Source organism: Myotis yumanensis, unplaced genomic scaffold, assembly GCF_028538775.1.
Source record: "Myotis yumanensis isolate MYYU_CA2020_CCGP unplaced genomic scaffold, mMyoYum1.0.hap1 SCAF_13, whole genome shotgun sequence".
Taxonomy (NCBI): domain Eukaryota; kingdom Metazoa; phylum Chordata; class Mammalia; order Chiroptera; family Vespertilionidae; genus Myotis; species Myotis yumanensis.
Genome location: NW_027223764.1, coordinates 33,345,330 through 33,370,132, shown reverse-complemented (window position 1 = coordinate 33,370,132; position 24,803 = coordinate 33,345,330). Strand labels below are relative to the sequence as shown.

Below are 24,803 nucleotides of genomic sequence, written 5' to 3'. Positions count from 1 at the left end.
TTGTCTTTAAATATCTACTCTATCATAATTTCCAACTACTTTCAAGGTGTCTATATGCTATTAATACTCTTCATTCCCTAGGTCCCCTCCAGAGTTTGCATATGATTGACATTATACTGTCTCCCTTAAGCAAAAGGTATTTCTAACAGCAATGATCTATACAGGTGATGGCTGAATAATTACCTGTATTACAGTTGAAACTACATTTATTACCATAAAATCTATCCTGTGATAAAACTATGACATAACTGGGCTGGAAAGATCTTTACTGTTAATATTTTTTTTCTCTGATGCTTCATAGTCTCTGAAAGAGGGATCTTCATATTAACCACTTGTTTTCCAAACAAAGTATTTTTAAGTGATTTCAAAATTCATAGATGACAATATAATTCTCTGGGGCTGTTTCTGTAATTGCCTTGGAGGGAAGGAAAACATCAGTTCTACAGCTGAAATTTCTATGTGATTATTTAATTTTTTTAAAAAAAATTCGGTTTTTAAGGCAGGCAAGGACTATGGTAACACACATTTTTCCATTTTCCTCACTACAACCCTTTACAAAGGAGGATTCTGAGTGACAAGGCTTGCCTGGCCCAGGACATAACAACAGTGAGCAAGTGGCATGTCGGCCCAAGCATAACAAACAGGCTTCTAGTCATTTTAAAAAAATTAATAGATTTTATTTTTAAGATCAGTTTTATGATTTTTAAAAGTTGTGCCGACAGTACAGAGAATTCTCACATACCCGATTTCCCTGCACATAATTTCCCATATATTAGAGCCATTTTAAACCTTTCTTGCTGGTCATTCTTCCTTCCACACTTATGAAGAGTACAATTTGGGTGTGACCAGATGGCATGCCTAGCTCCTCGGTGTCTGACACTCCTCTGGCCATGCCCCCAGCCCCGCCCTGCTGGTTCACGGTGGACAACCTCTCCTGTCTCTTCAGTTCCCCAAGAATCTTACTTTTCTGTGGCTCTCTCTATGTGGGGCAAGGATCCAATTTTTTTGACTGCTCTCATCTAACTGGTGTGGGAACCTAGTATAGATAACAGCCCCCATGGAAAGTTGGAATTTCCTTCAGCAGTCTTCCTGTTTGTTTTGTATATTGCAGTTTCCTCTGCAAAGTACATCAGCTCATAAATGAAAACTTTCCTTTGAAAATGGCTCTTGTTATCTTAAAAGCACATTTTTATTAGTTGGACCCTCTGAGGTGATCAGTGTGCATGTATCAACTAGAAGACCCGGGGTCCTTTAGGCTGAACAGTGATCAGCATCACAACACCCAGCTTTCTGTTCCCCAAGAGGGCGGTCCGAATCTCGGACACTGTCAGTGGTGATGTGCACTCTTTTCCTGACCACGCAGCCCAGGCAGAGCTCTGTAAACTGAGTATGTGGCTCCACTTCTGTGAAACGGGGAGCAAAAAAAGATGTTTTCAGAGATCAGACACTGTTCATAGGCCACTTCCTTGCTTATTTCTCAGCCATTCTTTGACAGTGTGCATAGAGGCAAAGGAATAAGTCTTGACTAATCAGAGGAAACGGAAAAGATTCATCTAATAGCTTGGTAGGTTTGTCTACAAGATTGTTTCTTCGTTTCCTCCCCAAGTTGGGCATTTGGTTTGGCGCAGTATAGAAATTGCCACTAAAAATATGAATTATCCCTGCCTGAGATGTTCTACAGAATAATGCGAAGGATGGATTTCTTCCCCATCCCGCTGGGACAGGAGTGTTCCCACCTGCCCTCAGCGTGAGTCGTGTTTCCGCAGCCCGCAGTACGGTTCTGATTTAGGGTAGAAGTCGCGAACATCTGAAGACCAGTCTTCTACAGGCTGGAAGTCAGTTCCACTGCACCTTTCCTCAGAGCAGACTCGGCTTTGTCACCCTGCCTCGCCTTTCTTCCGGCCACCCCCACCACCATGGTGTCTCTGTTCTCCTCCTTGTTCTCACTCCACAGCTCTATGGCTGATGCTCTTCCTCACCCACTCCCTGGCCTCTGCCTTCCTCTGTCTCCGTGCCATCCAGGGGTCGTCACTGCCTCCTTGCTTTTCCTTTGGGAGTTTCCTACGCTAAGCTGATTATGGTGTGAAATTTAAGCATAGTTAAGATAATTATTGAATTGTATCTAGATACTTAGTTATTGCATATTGTTATCATCCTGCAAAACTTGTGTGAGTTCAAACTGTTGACACCTTCCAAAACAATATGCTATGCAAATAACAATGTGATTTTCCTTTGTTTGGGCCTTTGGAGGTTATTTATCCTTATTTTTACCACTGAGGCAATGAAAATACTAAAAAAACCCACAAAACTTTAAAAGTCTTTTATCAAAGTGTATGTAAGTTACTACTGGATTTTGAAAGTAATCCGTTACAATATGCCCTCAAGGTTTATGTATTTATGCATTTCTGAGATTTAAATATTATGTTTACTTGGTAAAAAGTGTTGTATGTTAGGTGTAATAGTGACTCAAGAAAAAAAAATTCCAAAATTATTCTCCTATAATTCTCTAGGAAACAGGAGCGATTGGATTAAACTTACCTTCAGAACTACTCAAAAAAAACAAAACCTGGATCTGTGTTTACTGATGGAAATTTAATTACAAGATTGTAACCAAAAGTGCAGAGGCAAGGAATAAGTTTAAATCTGAGCCAAAGCTTCTTGGTCCATGCAGCTTTCTGGTTTTTAGGAAGGATTTTGGAATTTCTCATTGCTCAACTAACCCAGTGCCCTAATCTATTGCCTGTTCATTTTAATTGAAATCAGTACATTGGCTCCTTCAAAATGAAAATGCCCACTGCCTCACCCCACTCTAGAAGTGGGTTTTGGGGAAGTGTGTTCTGACCTTGAACCCAGTAAGGCTCTGTCTCCTGTGCTCCATACCCACACATATCCAGGGCCTACTGGGCACCTCCAACTGGTTAACCCCAAATGCTTCTTAACTCAAAGCATCCAGAAATGAACTCATCTTTCCCTCCCCTGACAGGATCCCCTCCTGAGTTCTCTAACTATATAAAAGATACCACCATTAAGTACAAAAGAACAATGAACATTTATTGATGGATCATTTATGCCCCCTTCCCTTAGGCACTGTCCTAAGCACTTGAGGTGCCCTTTTTTTAATCCAACAATTTATGAGGTAGATGTTGTCATTCTCACCTCAAACAGGAGTTGGCATATAGTAGATTGCCAATAAGCATTTGTTGAATAAATGAATTCCCTTTATACAGATGGGAAAACTGTGTTTGAAAAAGATTGAGTAATGTGTCCCAGGTCACACATATGGTAAAACTGGGGTTTCAGTCTAGGTGTTTCTGAGTGCATAGCCTATGCTTTTGTCCATGGTAGAAAACTGCCTCTTGGGATCTACCTACAGGGTGCCTGTTGTAAAGCCCAGCCCTGCTTTCAGGGTGGCAAACTTCCCAGGCCTGTAGCTCTATGATGTTTCTGGGGGCCATCCACAGAAGCTGGCACACAGGAGCCTGCTTGAAGTGCCAGCCTCCTACCACTCTACTTGGTCAGCCTCACTAACCCGGAACCCCTCTTCATCTGTCCACTCTAACCTTGGAGATGGCATTTCTCCTCTCTCAGTGGCCTCTGAGCAAAAGAGCTCATCAGTTTCCCCAGGGTTACTTATTGGGGTGACTTCAGGCTTACCTGTGTTCTCTCTAATGACCCTGTATTTAACCCCTACTTCCTTTAGGCACTCAAATTCAACATACCCCAATCCCAACCTCTTGTGTTTCCATCAGATGTTTTGGGTTATTTTTGTGTTTTGTCTTGGTGGCGCTCTGTGTGAGGCTGGCTGGAAACTCTGATGCTGGATCCTCATTAGAGTCATGCTTTGGGCTCATTTGGCTTTTAAAACCAGCAAAGGCTGGTGTTTGACATTTTGGAAATTACCTGAATGCTACCTGTGAGCACCATGATGAGCAAACCCAAGAGTACAAATTAACAAATCCACAAGACAATGACTAATTTATTACTCAGTTAGATCTCAACAATCCATCTCAAGGGGTTGCAGATAGAGGTTTACTTAAATTTTGAAAGGCTTTAAAAATGTACATTAGAAAGAGATTTTTTTAAGTATGACTAACTCATTTAACAGCTGTAATACAGCATCTGCTTCTGCCTGGGGTTGCAGCCAGATCAGAAGTGGTCTCTTGGCCTTCACACACTAATGATAATTACTTCTCTATGTTCCCAATGGCTCAGTGAGTGAGCTGCCAGACACACTCCTTGGCTCCCAGGGTTAGAGGTGTGGAGTCTTCTCCCACGGGCACTAGTCAGACCCTCCCTGAATGAACTTAACACAGTCACACCACTTTCCCTATTGCATTTAGAATGGAGATCGTATTACTACCAGTCTCATGTGGCTGTTATGAAAATTAAATACATGCAAAAACTCATACGACAAGTTGGAGGACAGAGTCACTTCATAAATAGTATATATGATTATTATTCTTATCCTATATAATAAAGGGCCAATATGCAAATCGACCCAATGGCAGAACAACCGGTTGCTATGACATGCACTGACGACCTGGGGGCAGACGCTCATGTTGGTCAGTGCGCTCCCACAAGGGGAGCACTGCTCAGCCAGAAGCCCTGAGACGGGCTTACAGCTGGCGAGCGCAGCGGCAGTGGTGGGGAGCCTCTCCAGCCTCTGTGGCAGTGCTAAGGATGTCTGACTGACAGTTTAGGCCTGATCCCCTAAACTGTCAGTTGGACATCCCCCAAGGGCTCCTGGACTCTGAGAGGGCGCAGGCCAGACTGAGGGACACCCCCCTCCCGAGTGCATGAATTTTGTGCACCGGGCCTCTAATTTATAAATAAGAACTGGTAGAAGGACAGTATGCTGAGGGGCATGTTGATTCTCATTTCAAATATTAATCCCATAGCGACTCCTGTAGGGTATAGTTGTTGTTCAATAAAAGAAGGTATTATTCAGTTTTCTTACTTTGATGATATTATTAAAATGATAGTTCTTATGGTTACATTTTTTTTTTAGCAGTTTCTATGCCCTATTTCAATGTTTCACCAAAAACATAGGTATACAAAGGATGCATGGGTGAGCATTATTAGTTTTGATAGGAATTTATTTTAATGTGTATTGGTAGAAAAAAACGTAACTAACTAGCACATCAAATTCATGATTTCTTGGCCATTGTGACCTAAGATGAAGCTGAAATTTTAAAAAGCTGTAGTTTGAAATTAATCTATCTAAAATACATAAGTATATAACTTTATATGTATATAACATGTATTTTTTACTATATCTATATCTATATCTGTATCTATATCTATATCTATCTATATATAAAAAAGCGATTTATGTGATATAGCAAAAATTTGTGGAAGATAGTTTCATTTCATTCTCAGTCTTTTGAGGCAGACACCACTATTCTCCTAATTTTACAGGTATAAAAATTGAGGTTCAAAAAGAGCCATTATTTGTGAAGTCTCTCAACAAGTGGTAGACGTGGGATTCAAACTATCTTTGCCCTCTATTGTGCCCCCTCTGCGGTGGTTTCTCACTTCTTTTCTCAAGAAGGCTTATTTACCTTTTAAAAAGTTTTAATATTAACTTTTATTATTTTCCTCCCTATAAAATTGACTTTTTGTTCCAGAAATTTTAGAAAATACAAAGCAGGAAAAAGAAGAAAAAGCATTTTTTTTTTATTGTTGTAAGAACACATACATGAGATCTACATTTTTAACAACTTTTAAAATGTACAATACAGTACTGTTAACTATAGGCAAGATACTGGTACAAAGCAGGTCTCTTTTTCTATCACAGCCCTGTACGGGGGCTGAACCAGGACACCGAAGGAGGTCGGTGACCCTCCTGGAGCCCCAAGAGAGAGCACAGGCACACCGTGACTCCTGGTTCCCCGACCCCTCCCTCTAAACCACACTGCATCACACCACGGGCCCTGGTAAAGCTGTCCCTTCCTTGGGAAGGAAAAGTCATGTGCCCCCAGGGAACCGTCAGCAGCCACCCGAGTTAATACTGCCATCAGCTTCTCCTGTTGGGGACGAGTCTTCGTGGTGGCCTGGGCTCAGTTCCCAGATGGCAGCAGCGATGGCTGGCTCTGCATCTACGCTGGCCTCTCCGGAACGAGGAGCGCAGTGATTCTGTCTGCGCAAGCGCACGTGAACATACACCAGCTGATTTAATCAAGCTTTCTCAGCTCCAATGGGAAGTTTGGACAAAGGCCTGAGATGATTCCAAATGACGAGTTTTTGACTCTGTTGGTTTTCAACAGGTCACTTTGAGACCTTTCTGGCTCACTGCTTCTGTCCGTGGTGAGGTAGGAGGATGGGGATCAGGATGCTAATTAGGCAGCACTGGTAAATTATTTGCGTACCCTGAGGAAGCAGATGCCATGTAACTGGAGGTTTACAGCTACTATTGCAGTGCAGTTAAAAGAGCCATTCATAGTAATCTATGATTCTATGAAGTTACATCTTGGGACTCTGGGTTTTAGAAGCTAAGCTCTTTTCTTGCCTCCACCTCAGTCATATGGCTGGGAACCCAAGTACCCCCATGTGGCATTAGAAAACAGTACCAAGAGACTCTAGTGAGTTTTAACGGGGGTTGGAGGGTAGGGGGTTGGGGAGGCAGGGGTTGGGTGGTCACAGCTGAGCTGAAGGGTTGAAGGCCTCAGACCTTTCCCATTTCAATGAAAACATGCCAGTTCCAGGTACTTGCTAAAGATTATTTTCTTCCCCGTCATTATCATCAAAAGATACTACAGAAACAGGTAATATGAATAAAATCTATTTCTTTTTAGATGGTTTAAGCCTGTTGGTTTAAGAAAAGGATTTGGGAAAGGAACCCATATGCCTCCTCCTGGGTTTTGAAGGTGATTGTTAGTGTATGCTGTGATTTATTGATTAGTAATTCCTTAGGGCTCCTGCCAGAACCACACTGTTTTTGAGTAAATTATTCTTAGCAAGAGTGTTGCCTGTGGTGAGCTGTGTCAGTCACAGCAGCACTCCTTGCCTGTGGGTCTGGGCCTTGGCATCCATCTACCTCCAACTCTTCCCCAGCCTTCATCCTGTCCAGTTCTGACCAGCCTCAGCCACTGACAGAAGTGCTGTCAGTGAGCTTCAAAGGCACACTAGGAGGTGTCAATCACCCTTATGGTCTGCAGTCCAACAGGGAAGACACCAACTGGAAACACACAAGAACCTAATCAGACCTTTGATGCTGACACAAAGCAAATTGCATTTCAGGCTCCACAGAACACAAGTCATCCTAAACCTGGTTAAGATTCACCTGGTACCAAATTGTGATCAGTGTTTATTTTGGAAAAGTGGATTATCAGTATTTTCACATTCTGCTTATCACCCAGATAATCTTTGTTTTCCTCTTTCTTTGGGGTAGTAGGAGTAAGAGCAAGCCTTGGGTTGTCCTGACTGGTTTGCTGGGTATAACTGAGAGAGAGCTGGTTTTGGCTGCTTCCTGAATAACTCTGTACAGAGCCCTGTGAGGGAGAGACTCATGTCCTAATGTTCCTCATTTTGCTTCCCCTGACTTCCACGTCTAGACCGACCCTTGGGTGGGGAGCTAATGAATTCATTTAAAAAGGGAATGAATAATTACAGTGAGAATTCAGGCACAGGGCTGTCTAAGTACAGAGAGTGTTTGGAGAAGGTTTTGTTCTTGGTTTTGTTTTTGTCCAAAATGAAATGTTTCCTAAAATTTTGGAGAAGAAACAGAATCATTCAAATTTCACCATGCTTTGTAGGTGCTGTGTAGCTTCTTTGATCTTTCAGTGCATTTATTTCTACACTCAAATATATATATATATATAAATTCCTGTTTTGTTTTGGAATCTGTGTTTTTCATGTAGCATATTTTGAACATTAGTCCATGTTGATAAGCAGAGTTCTCCATCATCTTAATGACTGCTGGAATACGTTTCTGTCTGGGGACTCCTCTCTTCCTTTTTTTTGTCTTCTCCTCTCTCTTCCTTCACTGGCAATTGTGTTACCTCTTTTCTTTCTCCTAATCTATCATCTTTTGTTCCAGCTTCATTTTATTGTTGTTGTTTTTTCTTTCACTAAACATTTTGTAATTCATTCTTCAACATAATACAAACTAGAGGCCCGATGCATGAAATTCGTGCAAGAGTAGGCCTTCCTTCACCCGGCTACAGGCACTGGCTTCCCTCTGGACCCGGGCTTCCCTCCCGCCACTGGCAGGCACCTGGTATTCAGGCTTCCCTCATAGCCCCAGCTTCATCCGGAAGGTCATCTGGTCTAATTAGCATATTATGCCTTTATTATTATAGATAATATGAAATAGAGGATGTTTGTAGTTTGGGCTACGCTGATTCTATTACTCATACTGAAATAATTTGTGTTTCCATCTTGTTGTAACTGGTGGCTTTGTACACAATTGTTTTTTTATCGTGGTTCTGTGAGAACAAACAGGACAGTATTTTGAAAGCCTTTATATCCCCAGAAGGAAGAAATAACAAAGAAGCAAGACATAATGACTGTTGATGATCCTTATTTAGGAATATGACAGTCTCAAGCCCTCTCTCCCTTCTGAGTCTTGACTTATCTTGTTTCCTCAGACCCTGCGTCAGTCCACAAAGACGGGCAGAATGGAGCAGACAGTGCACCGGAAGACCTCCAGCCTATGGGGACCAGCCGGCTGCTCTATCACATCACTGATGGTGACAACCCACTGCTGTCACCGCGATGCTCCATCTTCAGCCAAAGCCAGAGATTCAACTTAGATCCTGAATCAGCCCCTTCTCCACCCAGTGCTCAGCAGTTTATGATGTGAGCAAACCTTGTTTTGTTCTTGTCTTCATTTCATGCAGTTTTTTAAATACTACATGTACAAATCAAATGAAGTCTGTCTGAAATAGTGCAGACATGCCTACCAAATGCAGCTGTGAGACCTGAATAGTAAATGGCAAATATCTGTGTACTTTCCAGCTGGGAATGCTGTTTCAGGCCTTATTATCTCAGGAGGAAATGGTCATGATATACAGGCCACCCCAGGGCTTGCCCATTTGAACATTTTTGGTGAAATGACTAGAGTCCTAGGTACGTATATGTATGTGTAAATATCAGGAATATCAGTCTTCATGAGTTCAGTATTATTTCCACATCCACCAGTGGCTTCCGTGGATGGACTGTAGCAATGTTTAGTTGTCCACCCCAATTTCTCCTTAAGTGGGAGCTTAAAATAGCTGCCCAACCCCAAGAAAAAGTGTGGAACTGTATGTTCTTTTCTTTTTCATTTAAGTTCCACAAATAATTTTGATTCAGAGCTAAAATGAGATTCCCTTGGCTAAAATACCTGCAGAAAATCTCTAGTATCTCCTTAATAACTTCTGTTGCTATTCATGAATTTATTCAAACCTGGGGTCATGGACTGTATATTGATAGACTTGAGGGAGTTAGTGAATTACTGTTATTATGTGTGTCATGTGAGAGGTTGGATGCATTTTCTGAAGAGGAGGCCCATTCCTTTCATCCAATTTGCAAAGGCTCTGTTAGGTCAAGAAATGGTAACTACGCACCTAAATCTTCCCTGGAAATGTTGGTAGGTGTGGCTTATGCACTTTATTGAAGATAATACTACTATAGGGCTGTCTCTTCTTACTTTTGGATCAGTCTCCTCCAAGCTTTAGGAAATGCATTTCCGGGGCTAATATTCTGACATTGTATGTTTAAGTCCCTGGTGACATTTGCCCATAATGGAGTGCTGTGATCAGAGGCCTCCATTGATGAGCAGATGCCATGGCAGACTCATCAAAAAATGAACTGCCCTCTGGACTTCTCTGGTAATCCAGAAAGCGTGGTTTGTAGATCAGCAGCGGTATTTACTGGAAGACCATTGGTTTTGATTCTTCTTCCCCTCCCTGTGATCACTGCAGGCCCCGAAGTTCTTCACGGTGCAGCTGTAGTGGTGGCAAGGAGCCCCAGACCATTGCCCAGCTCACCAAGCACATCCAGAGCCTCAAGAGGAAAATTCGGAAATTTGAAGAAAAATTTGAACAAGAAAAGAAATACCGGGTAAGGACTATGGGGTTTAAAATAAGAGCATGGGTTATGTGAAGAGATGCGTTGGGCTTTTCTGTCCTTCCTTTTCAGTAGCATTCTGTGTGAGGGACAGCTCTCTTTTCATTGGCCAACCCAGGACCCATCCTAAATGGAGTTCCCATCTTGGGTCTGTCTTGTTTTCACATGCTGTCATCGGTTGTTATCTTCTAAGATAGCTCCTAGTAATTAATTATAATGCTATTTTCAAACACTGATCCCCCCCTTTTCCCCTCAAGGAACCTTACTATCACTAGTGTTCCTAGGAATTAAAATTTTAAAAGCTTTTGAATTATGTTTTTATTTTTCCTTTAACCCTTTTTCATTTGCATTTTGATAAGAACCTATCAGTGACCTAAAGGACAAAATCTCTAATTGTGGACAGAATGAGGGAGAGTTTTCTTTGACATTAGAGTACTTCCTGGTTGACGGATGAGAGCCTCTCAAGTGACATCTGTTCAGGCCACTCATAAGAACACCCTGATCCGTCCTTTCCTGGCAGAGAGACACTGGCTGCCTGCTGGTGCTGCAGTGTAGCAATCATTTTTTTTTTTTTTAAAAAAAGCTTAATCATTTTTTATTTTATTGTTGACAGTATTACAGATGTCTCCCACCCCCCCCCCCCCCTTCACTTTTACTCCCTCTGCCCAGCCCCTACCCACACCACTAGGTCTTCACCACCCTATTATTCGTGTCCATGATCTATGTATATAAAAGATCTTTGGTTTATCTCTCCTCGTCCAATCATTGTTTTCTTACATAAGAAACAGTAGAGTCAGAGGTACATGTCTTGGTAGCCAATGATAGTTTTATTTTTTTAATTCTCACTTGAGGATATGTCTTTTTAAAATTGATTTTAGAGAAAGAGGAAGGGAGAGGGAGATAGAAAGAGAGAGAGAGAAACATTGATCAGTTGCCTCCTGTACACACCCTGACTGGGGATTGAACCAGCATCCTAGGTATGTGCCCTGACCAAGAATCGAACCTGTGACCTTTTGGTGTATGGGATGCTCCAACTGAGCCACACTGGCCTGAGCAATGCTAGTTTTATTTATTTTCTTTAATGGTGACCATGTCATAGAGAAAATTCATGTTCATGTAGAAATGCACAAAGTTATTGGGTCTTTGGCAGAGGGCCCAGATCAGCTAGTCATTAGCATAAAAGAGAACAGGGAATAACGTCTAATACATCTTGAAATATTAAAAGGCTCACTAAGCATTTGGTACGGGGTAATCAGCAGGCCTCTGTGAGTGTAGGATAAGTTCTGGGGAGGAAGGTGAGAGTGGGTGATGTGCCACTCTCCTGTTCTGTCTTGTATTTCCCACAGTGGCTTTAAATTTACTAAAGGAATGGTTTTTAGCTTTGCAAAGTGGAGAAAATCTGATTTTCAGGACAGCCTAAGTTGGGGTACTAAAAACTATTCCCTTCTTTGAAGCCAGGGAGTCACAGCTACGTATTGTCCTTTATAGAGCAGGAGGGTGCTCTACACATTGGGAGTATACAGGTAAGGCAACCGAGGCCCAGTGAAGACTTATAACTTGTAATGTAGTTCTGCTCTGTCAGCTCAGGCTTGGGTGGTAGACTGAGTTTGAGTAGGTTTTACAATGGAAGAGTAGAAGCCAAATTCATAATATCCACGTTTGGAAAGCTCCAGGTTTCCTGAGAGAAGCTGACTTTCCCTGTTTGCTCCTGGAGTGTTATTGGATCTGTGATGTCCTCACGTTGGTAACTGTTGAGTGACAAGTAGGGGGCTCCATTCCCGGGCCCTGTTAATAATTCTTACTCAGCAGTTCGTGAATCAGACTGGTCTGGATTTGAATCCAGCACAGACACTTAGCAACTTTATAACTTTGGACTTGTTTCTTTGCTTTTCTGAGTCTCAGTTTATCCATCTGTAAAGCGGAGTTAATATCATTAATGACTTCAGAAGTTTGTGAGCATTAAGTGAAGGAGTACACACATAAACTTATTACAGTGTTTAGCACAAAGGGAGTCAGTGGTCCTAGATAGTATCCACTTTTGAATCTATTGAAGTGATGTTGGGACAGGCAGAAATGGACACATGAGATCTCTGCTGGACATTTCTACATGCAGTCACAGACCCTGTTACTTTTTCTCAACTATAACGGCCACCTAGCACCTGCCTGTTTTAGAAGAGAATGTCTCCTGGCACCTCCTGCCTTTGACTAGAGGAGCTTTGGCGCCAGAGCAGACATAGGCCCACACAGGTAAACACTCACACATGCACATGGACGGATCCGGCGCCGTAGGGCTGGAAGGCTTCATGCTCACCCTTGCTTAAGTGTGTGTCAGTCTGTGGGGTCATCAGAACCTGCCATTGTCTCAGGAAACAGGGCTTCTCCTCAGCCTTCCTGTCAGGGTGCCAGGCTATGCTGAGCGACTGGACATGTCAGTGGGCTTTAATTGGTTGCTGTGTGTAAGGCTTTCCTTCCGGCAGCCTGACCATGGAATTAATAGCACTCGGTGCTCATTTCTGAATCTGAGTTCCTGCCAGGCCTCTGTGCTTGCAAGTCTGAGGCCCTGGTATAACATACAGTACATCTTTCCCTCTCTGTCGAGTATAACCACCTTACATTCATATCCAAAACCATATTATTCCCTACAACCAATTTTACATTTAACTGTTGTTAGACTCATAGATCTAGAAAAGGCTGTTTTAGCCAGATGTCCACTTTCACTGTAGTTAAAGAAGTTAGAATGAGAAGAGTTCAGGCAGTCTTATTTCTTACTTGACCATTGAGAAACTGAGGCCCAGAGAAGGGAAGTGACTTCTCCAGGATCACACAGCAAAGACTTGATCTAGCCAGACATCAATTCAGGTATTCTCATTCCTAATCCAGAAATCTTTCTAAACTGTCTTCTGAACTGCCTTTAGCAGACCACAATTCTGGCCCAGTGGTACCCTCGGTATATAACACTGGAACCCCATTTTTATTTCCCTGAACAAAATCTACAATGTAGTATCTGAGTGTATGGCTTTTGGGGGTCTATTAAACTGGAATTATTCAGTTCAAAAATTAGAAGGCTTAAAGATTCAAAGCCTGTGTATGAAAACTTTCCATGTGATTTGAAAGCTGCTACACTTGTGAGCTTGATTTAACCTCTTTTGAAATATCCCCAAGAGCAGGGAAATAAAAAGTTCATTTCAGAAAATTTCAGCCTTTAAAATATTTTGTCAGAAAATGTTGTTTTTAACAGTATTTCAAAAGATGGCATTAACTATGTGGAGCAAATCCAGTGAAAAAAGACAAGTTTCAAAGATTCTGATTCTTCAGATCAGAGTGGAGAATTCTGTGAGGATTTATAGAAACAAAATGTACACTGACTGTCCATATAATGGGATCTGGACTTGATATACATCCCAAAGCCAAAGCCCTGGACTGTATATCAAGGAAGTAGCACAGGGCATCATTCTAGCCAACCATGGGTAGGAAGGACCAAGCTAAGTTCTGTATTTTGGAGGTGTGCCCCCATCTCACTGTCCATGGTCCTGAAACCTGGGCTTCCCTTTTGGAAACCATAGTATCCCTTCTGAACTTCCCTGGGAAAAATAATCACTGTCAATCCCCTTCAATCATCTTTTCCATCCTGATTTAGAAAGTATGGTTTTTTACATCATTCTAGGAGTATTAGAACCATGTTTTATGTTTCACAATTAATCTAATGAATCCCTTACACATTTGATGATCCTGTCACACAAGCACAGTTTTTCCCTTTGAAGTTGAGAGGAACACAGTCATCTCCCTAGGCCTCTGTCTCAACAAAAACTCTGTTACATGGATTTAGTGGATTCATAAAGAAACATGGCAGAACCCCTAGACTTGGCCACAAGCAGTGCACATGTTTCTGGCTATTATTATGATGTTTATGATTATGTTATCATGAACATTACTCAATATTTCTCTGTATATTCCTCAATTCAAAGTAACTGTTAATCTTGTTGAGCCACCATTTCAGTTAACAGGGTGGCCTCAACTCTTTTAAGAAAGTTTCTTACTGATCTATGGGGATGGAGGCTATGTATGTTTGGCTCTTATCTCCTACTTTCACTTTTCTGTAGAAAATCCACTTTTATGCTCTGCAAAGAAATTCAGAAATCAAGGTGAATGATTTATATTAACAGAGCCATCTAAAATAAAACATATATTGTTATTGCCATACCCTAGTATGATTAGTTACTTGGTAGGACAAACATACCCCTACGTATTTGTTTGTTGGTGAAGATGTATTCAGTGTTTCTTTGAAGGTCTGGTAGTAGCACTGCTACCTACTATCCCTGTTAGTAATAATAACAATATTTGTAGTTCTAACTAATACATTTATAGTGTTTAGTGTATGCCTGGGATGTTTTTCAGTGTTTTGCATATATTAACTAATTTATTCCTCACATCATCCCTATTATAATTCTCATTTGATGGATGAAACTGAGGGACAGAGAAACTAAATACTTTTCTCAAGGTCGCACACATATGATTAAGCTTAATGTTAACATTAGCCCAGTTACTGAGTCTATAAACAGTGGGAGGATTGGAAGTCTGGGTGACATCCTGACTTCCCAGACTACTGTCAGGTTTTAGAGAACCTGGGGTCTCCTTTGTTCAGCTTGGAGGATATGACTGATAGGAGCTAAATATTCCAGTATTCTCCGGGCAGGTTGTGGTCATAAGTCATGGATGTGAGCACAAGCAAGTAAGTAACGCTGGTTTGTATCAGTGCAGTCATCCACATCGATACAAAAAAAGTCCTGGCAATGTGTGTGTGTGGGTGGCCCACAAGGGGACTGAGGGTTAGACTACAGGGGCATTGGTGTGGTTAGGACAGCGGTTCTCAACCTGTGGGTCACGACCCCTTTGGGGGTCGAACGACCCTTTCACAGGGGTCGCCTAAGACCATTGGAAAACACATATATAATTACATACTGTTTTTGTGATTAATCACTATGCTTTAATTATGTTGAATTTGTAACAATGAAATTGGGGGTCACCATAACATGAGGAACTGTATTAAAGGGTCGGGGTCGCGGCATTAGGAAGGTTGAGAACCACTGGGTTAGGAGGTTGTGAAAATGCTGGGTAACCAGGCATGTTTAGAAACAATGTCCATGACAAGAATGAAGGTGTGGAGGAAGCAACTTCATCACCTGGAGTTTTTAATGCCTGAATTCTTCTCCCAGCTTTATAGGTTTTGTTCTGGAACTGTCCTTGTGTGTTTAGTTGTTTTAAAAATTGGCTTTTCTTTTTCTCTCTTTCCTTCCTTCCCTCCCATCCCCATTTTCCCCTCCCTTGGTAGCCTTCACATGGTGACAAGACTTCTAATCCCGAAGTCCTGAAATGGATGAATGATTTGGCTAAAGGTCGCAAACAACTCAAAGGTAAAACCAGCCAAGGGTCTCTTTTCTGAGAAAAGAAGCAGTTAAAATAATGACCATGTGCTTTCTGAGAAAAGCAGCAGGTAAAGTAACGACAAATGTACTCCAGGGCATTTTTTAAATTCTGTTTCAACTGTGCCCCCTTTAACCTTGTCTCCCAACCAGTTTGGAGGCCCCGTTTTGAAAATGAAGGGATCTGGGTCTCCTCCATTGTTTGGGCCCATCTAATAAATCTTTTATAAGTAGGCTGAGGAACTCCAGGCTCCCAAGTGGAATGATGCGCTTCAGTGCCAGGCACATTTCAATATGTGGAGCATTAACTTCCCTGGGTGATTGGATTCTTGGATGTTAGAACCAGAAGAGGTCTCAGCAGTCATTTACTTCACATACCATGTTGCGCAGATGAGGGCATTTATGTCCACAGTTTATGTAGCTGGGAAGTGGTGAGCTAAGTGTAAAACTCAGTTCTCTTGCCTCATAATCCAGTGTTCTTCTTTCTCTGGAGATGGTGGTATGAGTGTTAAGTCTAAAATCCATTTTAAAGGACTGTAGTTATTTACCAATAATTTATTTTCTTCCTCTCTCCACATTCATTTAGTACTTAAAAACATGGGAGAGTTTCCACATTTCTAGAAGTATGGTGATTAAAGAATTGAAAGGGCATAATAATTCAGTGGTGTTAAACTGTAATGATGTAGCAGATTTATAAAATATGCAGTGTTTAAACACCACGTCAGTGTCTCACTAAAAGCAAACATCAAACAAAGAAAATGCGCTATGTAATTGAGAAATCAATCTAAATAGCCTCGCTCAAACAACCAGTCCCCTAACATACTCTGAAATGTAATTCCCTGGTAAGTCCCAGGTGGCTTTTTAAATTATGTCGGTGTATATAAAGCCATATGGCAATAGCGGTGGCTCCTGGATCGTAAGAGCTGGCATTAGACAAACTATGACGTCTCTGAAGTGGGGGGCTGGCGCTTGCACATCCCCTTTCCCATCCCTCTTGCATGTCCTCTGACATCTGCATGTGTAATGCCTTCTAAAAGTACTTGAGTTTCCACAGGGGCTCCTAATCACTGCAAAACTTTCAAAACCCAAGTAAATGAATCTACAAGTGTAGAATTTCAGCTGCTACAGTAGGTAACAGGTGAAAACTTTGGGGCCAGGAACCACTGGTCTGCCTTCAGAACTCCTACATTAACATGTAAACCACTGAGTTGCTCCCACACATGATCCTTTACCTCCATGAGATCCCAGCCTCCATGAGGTCCCTCTGCGTTCATGTCACTGGGAGCTAATGCTGTTAGTCCTGGTATCAAGACTGCCCTTGCCCTATGGAAAGCCATTGTCAGCACTCTTCATTTCTGCTGACTTGGCATTAGGAGTGGGAATTCCTTAAAGTCTCTGTGCTCTTATAAGGGCCAGTTACCTTGCTCATAGTAACTCCTGGCATTTCTCTTAGAACTAAAATTGAAGCTGTCGGAGGAACAAGGAGCTGCTCCCAAAGGCCCACCTAGAAACCTGTCCTGTGGGCAACCCACGGTCCCCAGAGAAGGGAGGCCAGAAGCTGTGGGCCCTGAGCCAAGCTCCTCGGGAGAGGAGACTCCAGATGCCGTGTTGACTTGCTTGGAGAAGAGAGAGCAGCTTCCCTCTGAGGAAGATTCTAAGGTACCTCGCCATATCTTCATGGGACCAACACTGCACAGTGGTTTTGAACACTTGGATTGTGGTTTTGACCAAAGTGTCAGAGCATTCTGGCACCACATACACATCTCTGGGAGAATGGCTCTGAAATTTCAGTCAGATGAGTTCCTAGTGCGTCATTGGCCATGACCTGTGGGTGTCGCCACATGATTCCAGGTTATAGCACTGCCTGTTAATGGGAAGCAAATGGCAGACACAAGTGTCTATCATATCCCTTTCTCTGCACCCCCACCCAGGTTTCCCCCCAATAAATTAGCAAATAAACCCAAAACTAGGGTTACAATCCCATTTTTCCATATTCCATTAAAAAATAACAAAGCAGGGATGAGGTAGAATTTTACATAAGAATAGAGAAGTAGGGTTTTTTGAGGAGTGTTAGGTAAGATGTCTGATGTCTTCAGCTTTAGACATCTTAGTTTTGAAATCTATGTGACATCCAAATACAGTTGGCAATTAGGTATTTGGATATATGAGCCTGGAACTCAACAAAAAAGATGTATTATATTTTATAAAAAAAAACAGGGCAGTTATCATTTACCTGCTTAATCTCTCCTCATCTTGCATATCTATGCTACACTTCACTTATGCCAAGGAACCTTCCTTATGATCCTTCCTGTGTCAACTCTAAGTGTGGTGCGGTTCCCTTTCATTTATTAGGAGTTGTAGTTAGCCTATCACTGCTCTAATCATGCTTTATGCCATTTTGTCTCTCATACTGTAGTTTAAACTTCTTGGGTCAAAGGGCTGTCTATTGCTCATGATACGTAGGTATTGAATAAATATTCCCTGAGTGAATGGACAGATGAATGACCAAACTAGCATATTTAATTTTGGAAGGAAGTCTTCTTGAGGAGAGTGCTGCCTTTACCTGCTCTATTGTAAATTATCTAGGCTTAATCATAATATGGCAACATAAGCCAAATCCTAAAGGTTTATCATGTGCACCTGGACTAGGCCTTTACATTGGGACATGTGATCTATAAGTGGAAATGGGCCCAAGGCCACCTTATATTTATGAAATAGTTTTAGACTTAAAAAATTACCAATATGTTGTGACAAGTGAATAGGTTTTTACCCACTCAGCTAACTTATCCCCTCTCCTGCAGATTTTAGACTTTTATGCTAACCAGTAAGAGGATAACACATCTGTGAGTCTCCTTTCTTCAGTGCCTCCGATGGAATTTCCTGTATTTTATAGTTACCCTGACCACACTTTTAAAGGCAGCTTGGTCAATACCAAAGTCCTAATTCTATGCTCTAGTCAGTAGACTAAGGCACTGAGGGATGAGTTGGGATTGGTACAATATAGAGCAGGACTCAGCACTTGAATGAGACATTTCTAACCATGTATACTTGGCAAGTGAACTAATTATCTGAGATACAACTTGCTCCTCTATAAAATACAGGTAATACCTACTCATATTATTGTCACAATAAAGGGAGATACTTGGTGATTTGTGGGCAATCGTTCATTGCAGAAAGATTTGAGTGCTTACTATGTATTGTGAACTTGGATACATGCTGGATATAAAAAATAAACAAGATATAGAAGTCACAGGGGGTTCACTGCCTTCATGGAGCTCATGTTCTTCTGGGAGTTTGGATGCAACAACAAATAAACAACTCAAAGTCATTAAAGATTTTGATACGTACTGAGCAAATTAAACAGATGACATAATAGGAAATAATAAGTATGCTTTCTACTTTAATAAGAGTGGTTAGGAAGACCAATAGGTCACATTTAATAAAGAAGAATTAATAAGCTAAGAGAGCAGCAAAGAACTTTCTAGATAGATGGAGCTGCAAGTATAAAGGCCTTGGAGGAAGAGCTTTGTCTACTTGTAATTCTCGAGTCTGAAGGCTAGAGCACAGGCTGGCATGAGATGAAGTTAAAGATAGACCCAGGCCCATCACACAGGACCTTTCAGGTGTAGAAAGTATTGGGAAGCTGTTGAGTGGTTATAAGCAGAAAAGTGACTTGGTGTGATTTATATTTAAAAGATCTTACTGATTGCTGCATGGAGAATAAATCATAGGGGGAAAGAGTGGAAAAGGGAGAATAAAACAGGTGGCTTGGATTAACATGGTAACCTTGGAGATGGTAAGAAATAGATATATTCAAAGTATATTTGGAACATAAAATCAAAGGACATGCTGAATTACTGGGTGGGAGAAAGTGAAGAAAAGGAAGCATCCAAGTTGGTGAAGGTTCATTGGGAGTGGGAGTGACAACTCAAGAGGTCTGTTCTGGACATGTTAATTTTAAGATCTTTGAGGAACAGGTTGACCAACCACCCCAGGTTTCCATGGATTGTGCTGGTTTTAACACTGAAGATTCCATATCCTACAAAACACCTCAGTCCTGGGCAAACTGGGATGGTTGGTTATCCTACTGAGGCATCAAAGTAAAACAGGGACATGCAATGAGAGTCTGAAGATCAAAGAATAATTGAAGAGTTCTTCAAATGTCATCTTTGTTTAAGTGGCAATTTACTTTAATTATTTACAATAAAGTATCTTTTGAACAATTTAATAAATGTCAGAAGCCCCTTCAAATAAACCAAGTATCTCTGTGGTAGGCTAAAGTTCGGTCCTTTAGAGAGCATCTGCACTAGCATGTAGGCCTATCTAAAGCCTCAGTATTGCTCCTGGGAGAGCTTTAACATAGTAAACCATGAAGTGGCTATTCCAGCTATAATGTGTGTCCTAAGAGGGAGTCCAGAAGCCACAACAGAATCAAAGGGAGGACTGTAAATTTTCAAAGTAGCTAGTATTATTTCTGGCTCAATTAGCGCTTTAGCATTTGAAATTATCTCATTAGATCCCACTTTTCCCCCCTTTAATACATTTCATTATTTTTTACATTTAATTTATTAGGGTTAATAAGATCATATAGGTTTGCCGAAACCGGTTTGGCTCAGTGGATAGAGCATCGGCCTGCGGACTGAAGGGTCCCAGGTTCGATTCCGGTCAAGGGCATGTACCTGGGTTGCGGGCACATCCCCAGTAGGAGGTGTGCAGGAGGCAGATGATCGATGTTTCTCTCTCATCGATGTTTCTGACTCTCTATCTCTCTCCCTTCCTCTCTGTAAAAAATCAATAAAATATATTTAAAAAAAAAAAAGATCATATAGGTTTCAAGTATAGATTTCTATGATACATGATCTGTATATTGCCGTGTGCCCACCAAAGTCAAATAATCTTCTGTTACCATATATTTTGCCTCCTGTACGCTCTTCTACTCTTCTACCCCCTTTGCTCTGGTAACCACCATACTGTTATCTGTGCCTGCGTTTTAGTTTTGTATCCCACATATGAGTGAAATTACATGGTTCTCAGCTTTTTCTGACTTATTTCACTTAGAATAATATTATCAGGGTCCATTCATGTTGTCACAGATGACAGTATTTCATCTTTTCTTATGGTTGAGTAGTATTCCATTGTATATATGTACCATATCTTCTTTATCCAATCCTCTATCTAAGGACACTTTGGTTGTATCCATATCTTGGCCACCATGAATAATGCTGCAGTGGACATAATGGTACATATATCTTTGGGAATAAATATTTTCAAGTTTTTCAGGTAGATACCCAGAAGAGGGATTGCTGGATTGTACCAGTTTACATTCCCACCACCAGTCAATGAGGGTTCCGTTTTCTCCATAACTTCTCCAATACTTATTACTTGTCTTATTGATAATAGCCATTCTAACAGGTATGAAGTGGTATCATTGTAATTTTGATTTGCATTTCCCTAATAGCTAGTGAATTTGAGCATCTTTTCATGTATCTATTGGCCATTTGTCTTCTTAGAAGAAGTGTCTGTTCAGGTCCTCTGTCATGTTTTAATTGGGTTGTTTGATGTTGAGTTTTATGAGTTCTTTAAATATTTTTGACAGTAAATCTTTGTTTGCAAATATCATCTCCAATTTGGTCAGTTGCCTCTTTTTCCTTTAAGTTACGTGTCTCAGTTTGGGTTTGTGTGTGTGTGTGAGATTACCATTAAGTTTATGAAAAAGAAAGTTTCATATATACAGTTTTTTTAATGCATCTAAAAAACCACCCCCTTTGAAAATTCAGACCTTTACTTCCTCCCCTTTTATGTCTTGTACTTTGATAAAAGATACCTATGGGCTATGGGCAATTTCTATCATTCCCCTCCCACTACGTGCCAAAGGAGAACCATTGGTCCAGAATGAAAGGGTGGTTGTGGTCGATATGTCATGAATTAACATAGGATACAACAGGGAGGAAAGCAAAGCAAGCAGAGAAGTCTGGTCACTTTGGATGGAAGAGGTAGGTGGTGGATACATAGGTAAATAGGAAGCTATTTAAACTTCTATGCACAATGTACCAGTAACCTGTTGAAAATAGTGCTGAGAGATGGGTCATAGAGCAGAGGGGTAATAGAATGCATTAGTGGAACAAGACATGGAATTTTTTATTTGGAAAGAGCTTTGAAACTCTAACTACCTTGTATAGGTAGGAAATTGAGGATTCAGAGAAGTTAATTGCTTATCCAAAATAGTTTTGATGTCAGAGCTAGCCAGTAAGCTAGTATATAATCTAAGCATATAGTGATGAAGACCTGAGGTAAATGTTTGTGAATATAATCACAAAGGTCCAGATACAAAACATTTCAGAAGAAAAATCAATAGGTCTTGATCACCCATTGGTTTTTTAAGAATAAAAAATAAAGAACAGACTCCTTACCACTTACACATTGAAGATTCTTTCAAAAAGCTTTAAAAACATCTTTCTAAACTAGGACCTATCCTTTAAGAAACTTTTCCTAGAAGAAAATTGGCATGTGCTTTATACAGTATCTTATAAATGACTTCCCCTTTTCTAATTACTGTTGCATTATATTTTATAATCCCTTACTTTGAGGATTCAGAACTTTTTTTGCCTGCTAAAAATATCAATTTAATTCCTATGTGAGAAAGGAACAGTAATTAATTTCATGTGTTGTTGTTTTTTTTCCAGGTAACTAAGCAAGACAAGAACCTCATAAAGCCTCTTTATGATCGATGCCGGATTATCAAGCAAATCTTGTCAACGCCTTCCCTGATTCCAACAATTGTGAGTCAGGATGCTTGCATTAACCAGACCTGTACTTGTGCTTTGGAGTGATGTTTGGTTAGGGAGGCAGCACTATGGAAGTTATAAAGGAGCCTTCTTGGCAGTATATGCTGCTAAAAAGGCCAGTTATTTTAAAAAAATAGAAGAGTGGTCTCCCTCCACCCCGATACTCTACTTAATAGTGGCTGGTGATTAAAACTATTATGAAACAGGAATCTATGGCAACTGTAATACTGAAGTCCGTTTTAACATTTGTTCCATTGCTTGGGTGAGGAGAACAAACCTTGGATTTCAGTTTGGCATTGTCTAATTTACAACACAGCTAGACAGCCTTTCTATTCTGTTATAAAGTTATGTTAGTTAACTTTAACAAGATAATTGGCAGTGTTACTTGATATAATGCAACATCTGTTTTTGGTACCATCTGACCATCACTGTAAAGATACAAGTAGATTCATTTCAATAGAAAATATGACCACTGAAATTGAGTTAGACTATTTTTAATAAAGAATGATTTATGGGAATACAGAACTAGAAAAGCACCACAAACCCTACTCCATCAATATTCAAACAGTCACTTGGTCAATATAAAAGGAAATATTAACAAATATAAATTTAAATATACTTGAGTACATTTATACTTCCACAGTTTTAAAGACCACAATAATGATTCATAATCTTTGGAATTTTCTCATTAAGTAAATATAATTTAAAATGGGGTATGATTTTCAGAACTTTCTCTGCAAAAAAAGTCTTTTGGTTGTGATAAGCATTACCAGAACAGCTTAAGGAATGAATAACTTCATTTTGCTTTGGCTTTCATAGAACTCTTCCTGAATTTGTCAATTTTCTGAGTATCCTCAGTATTTTATTATGGCCCACACTAAGATCTGATTTAAGGTATTTCTGGATGGCAAAAGGTGTTTTGCCATCCTGACCCATATAACTTATGAAGCTGTGGCCCAGAAGGTCTGGGTAAAAGGGAGGGACTACTAGGCAATGCAGCCCAGATTGTTCCATGTCTTGGATGCTTATGCCTTCATTGGCCCAACAAACAGAGATGAACTTGGTGAGCATTTTAGCCCAGCATGGGTATTTCTTTGCTCATTAACTTCTGTAAATTTTTTGATGCAACTGAGGAAGAGTTCCTCTTGGTTTTTCCTTTTTGGTTCTCAGTAGGCATAAGGGTTATCTACGGTTTTCATGATGTTTATCTATGGTTCCCCATCCTGTTTTTGCTTCCTCAAGAGCAGCAGTCCTCAACCTATGGGTCGCCACCCCTTTTGGGGTCGAATGACCCTTTCACAGAGGTCGCCTAAGACCACTGGAAAACACATATATAATTACATATTGTTTTTGTGATTAATCACTATGCTTTAATTATGTTCAATTTGTAACAATGAAATTGGGGGTCACCACAACATGAGGAACTATATTAAAGGGTCGGGGTCGCGGCATTAGGAAGGTTGAGAACCACTGCTCAAGAGGCACTTAGCATTTTGTGACTTCATTTAACTTTGCCCACAATAAGCAGGAGGAAGAGGACTCTGATGAAGACTGTACACAAAGAAGCCAACAGTTTTCTTTGCCAAATCCAGCATCTTACCTTCCTGGTGGTGATCACCTCACCTACTCTGAGACTGAACCTGTAAGGGTCCTGCTACCAGATGAAAAGAAAGAAATCAAACCACCAGCCCTCTCCATGTCCAATTTACATGAAGCCACCATGTGAGTGTGAATCCTAAAAATGAATGAATGGGGTCACCTTTTAACGCCTTCTGGTCTGTGGTATTTTATATATATATATATATATATACACACACACATACACACACACACACACACACACAATTCAGAAGCGCTATTAGACTTTATTTTTTCATATATATATTTTATTGATTTTTTACAGAGAGGAAGGGAGAGGGATAGTTAGAAACATTGATGAGAAAGAAACATCGATCAGCTGCCTCCTGCACACCTCCTACTGGGGATGTGCCCGCAACCAAGGTAGATGCCCTTGACCAGAATCGAACCTGGGACCCTTCAGTCCGCAGGCCGATGCTCTATCCACTGAGCCAAACCGGTCAGGGCTAGACTTTAAAAAATGCCATCAGAGAGTGGCCTTCAAAGTGTAATCTGGTTGTCTTCTTAACTGGAGAAGTGAGAAGACAATGCCATGAGGAACCAAGGCTCCCTAAGGATGCCATAAATGCTCAGGTTGTTTGCTACAGTTGCACATCTTTTCCCCGGGGCCTGGCACCAGTCTAATTCTTGCCCTTTGAAAATACGAAAAGGAATTGAGATCTTGAGTCAATAGTTGTTAAGACCTTTATCATAGTCCACTTCATTTACAAAAGATGATTTCTCCAGATTGGGAATCCCCTTGACCTTAAGTTACATAAGCCTCCCTTTGTCTCTTAATGGCCCCTCAGTCAGGAGCTATTTGGTTTTTCATTAGCGGTGTCATTATCATCATTCAGTAGAGGGCATTCCTCTTGACCGTTTGACCTTCCTTTGGTTTGTATATTACTAGCCATATTATGAGATTTTCTTT

General features: G+C 40.8%; 1 protein-coding gene across 5 annotated transcripts in view; it reads left to right on the top strand.

Moving 5' to 3' along the window:
* Nucleotides 1–24,803, top strand: part of FAM13C (family with sequence similarity 13 member C) — a 129,133-nt gene that overhangs the window by 98,769 nt on the left and 5,561 nt on the right. For 3 of the 5 annotated variants that reach the window (XM_070432800.1, XM_070432795.1, XM_070432797.1), the window contains 6 exons: nucleotides 8,589–8,799; nucleotides 9,906–10,044; nucleotides 15,380–15,461; nucleotides 16,924–17,129; nucleotides 22,154–22,249; nucleotides 23,781–23,977. In XM_070432800.1, the coding sequence (XP_070288901.1) occupies nucleotides 8,589–8,799; nucleotides 9,906–10,044; nucleotides 15,380–15,461; nucleotides 16,924–17,129; nucleotides 22,154–22,249; nucleotides 23,781–23,977 (931 nt within the window). The remainder of the gene's footprint in view (nucleotides 1–8,588; nucleotides 8,800–9,905; nucleotides 10,045–15,379; nucleotides 15,462–16,923; nucleotides 17,130–22,153; nucleotides 22,250–23,780; nucleotides 23,978–24,803) is intronic. The other 2 variants (XM_070432796.1, XM_070432799.1) reach the window with 1 other exon arrangement.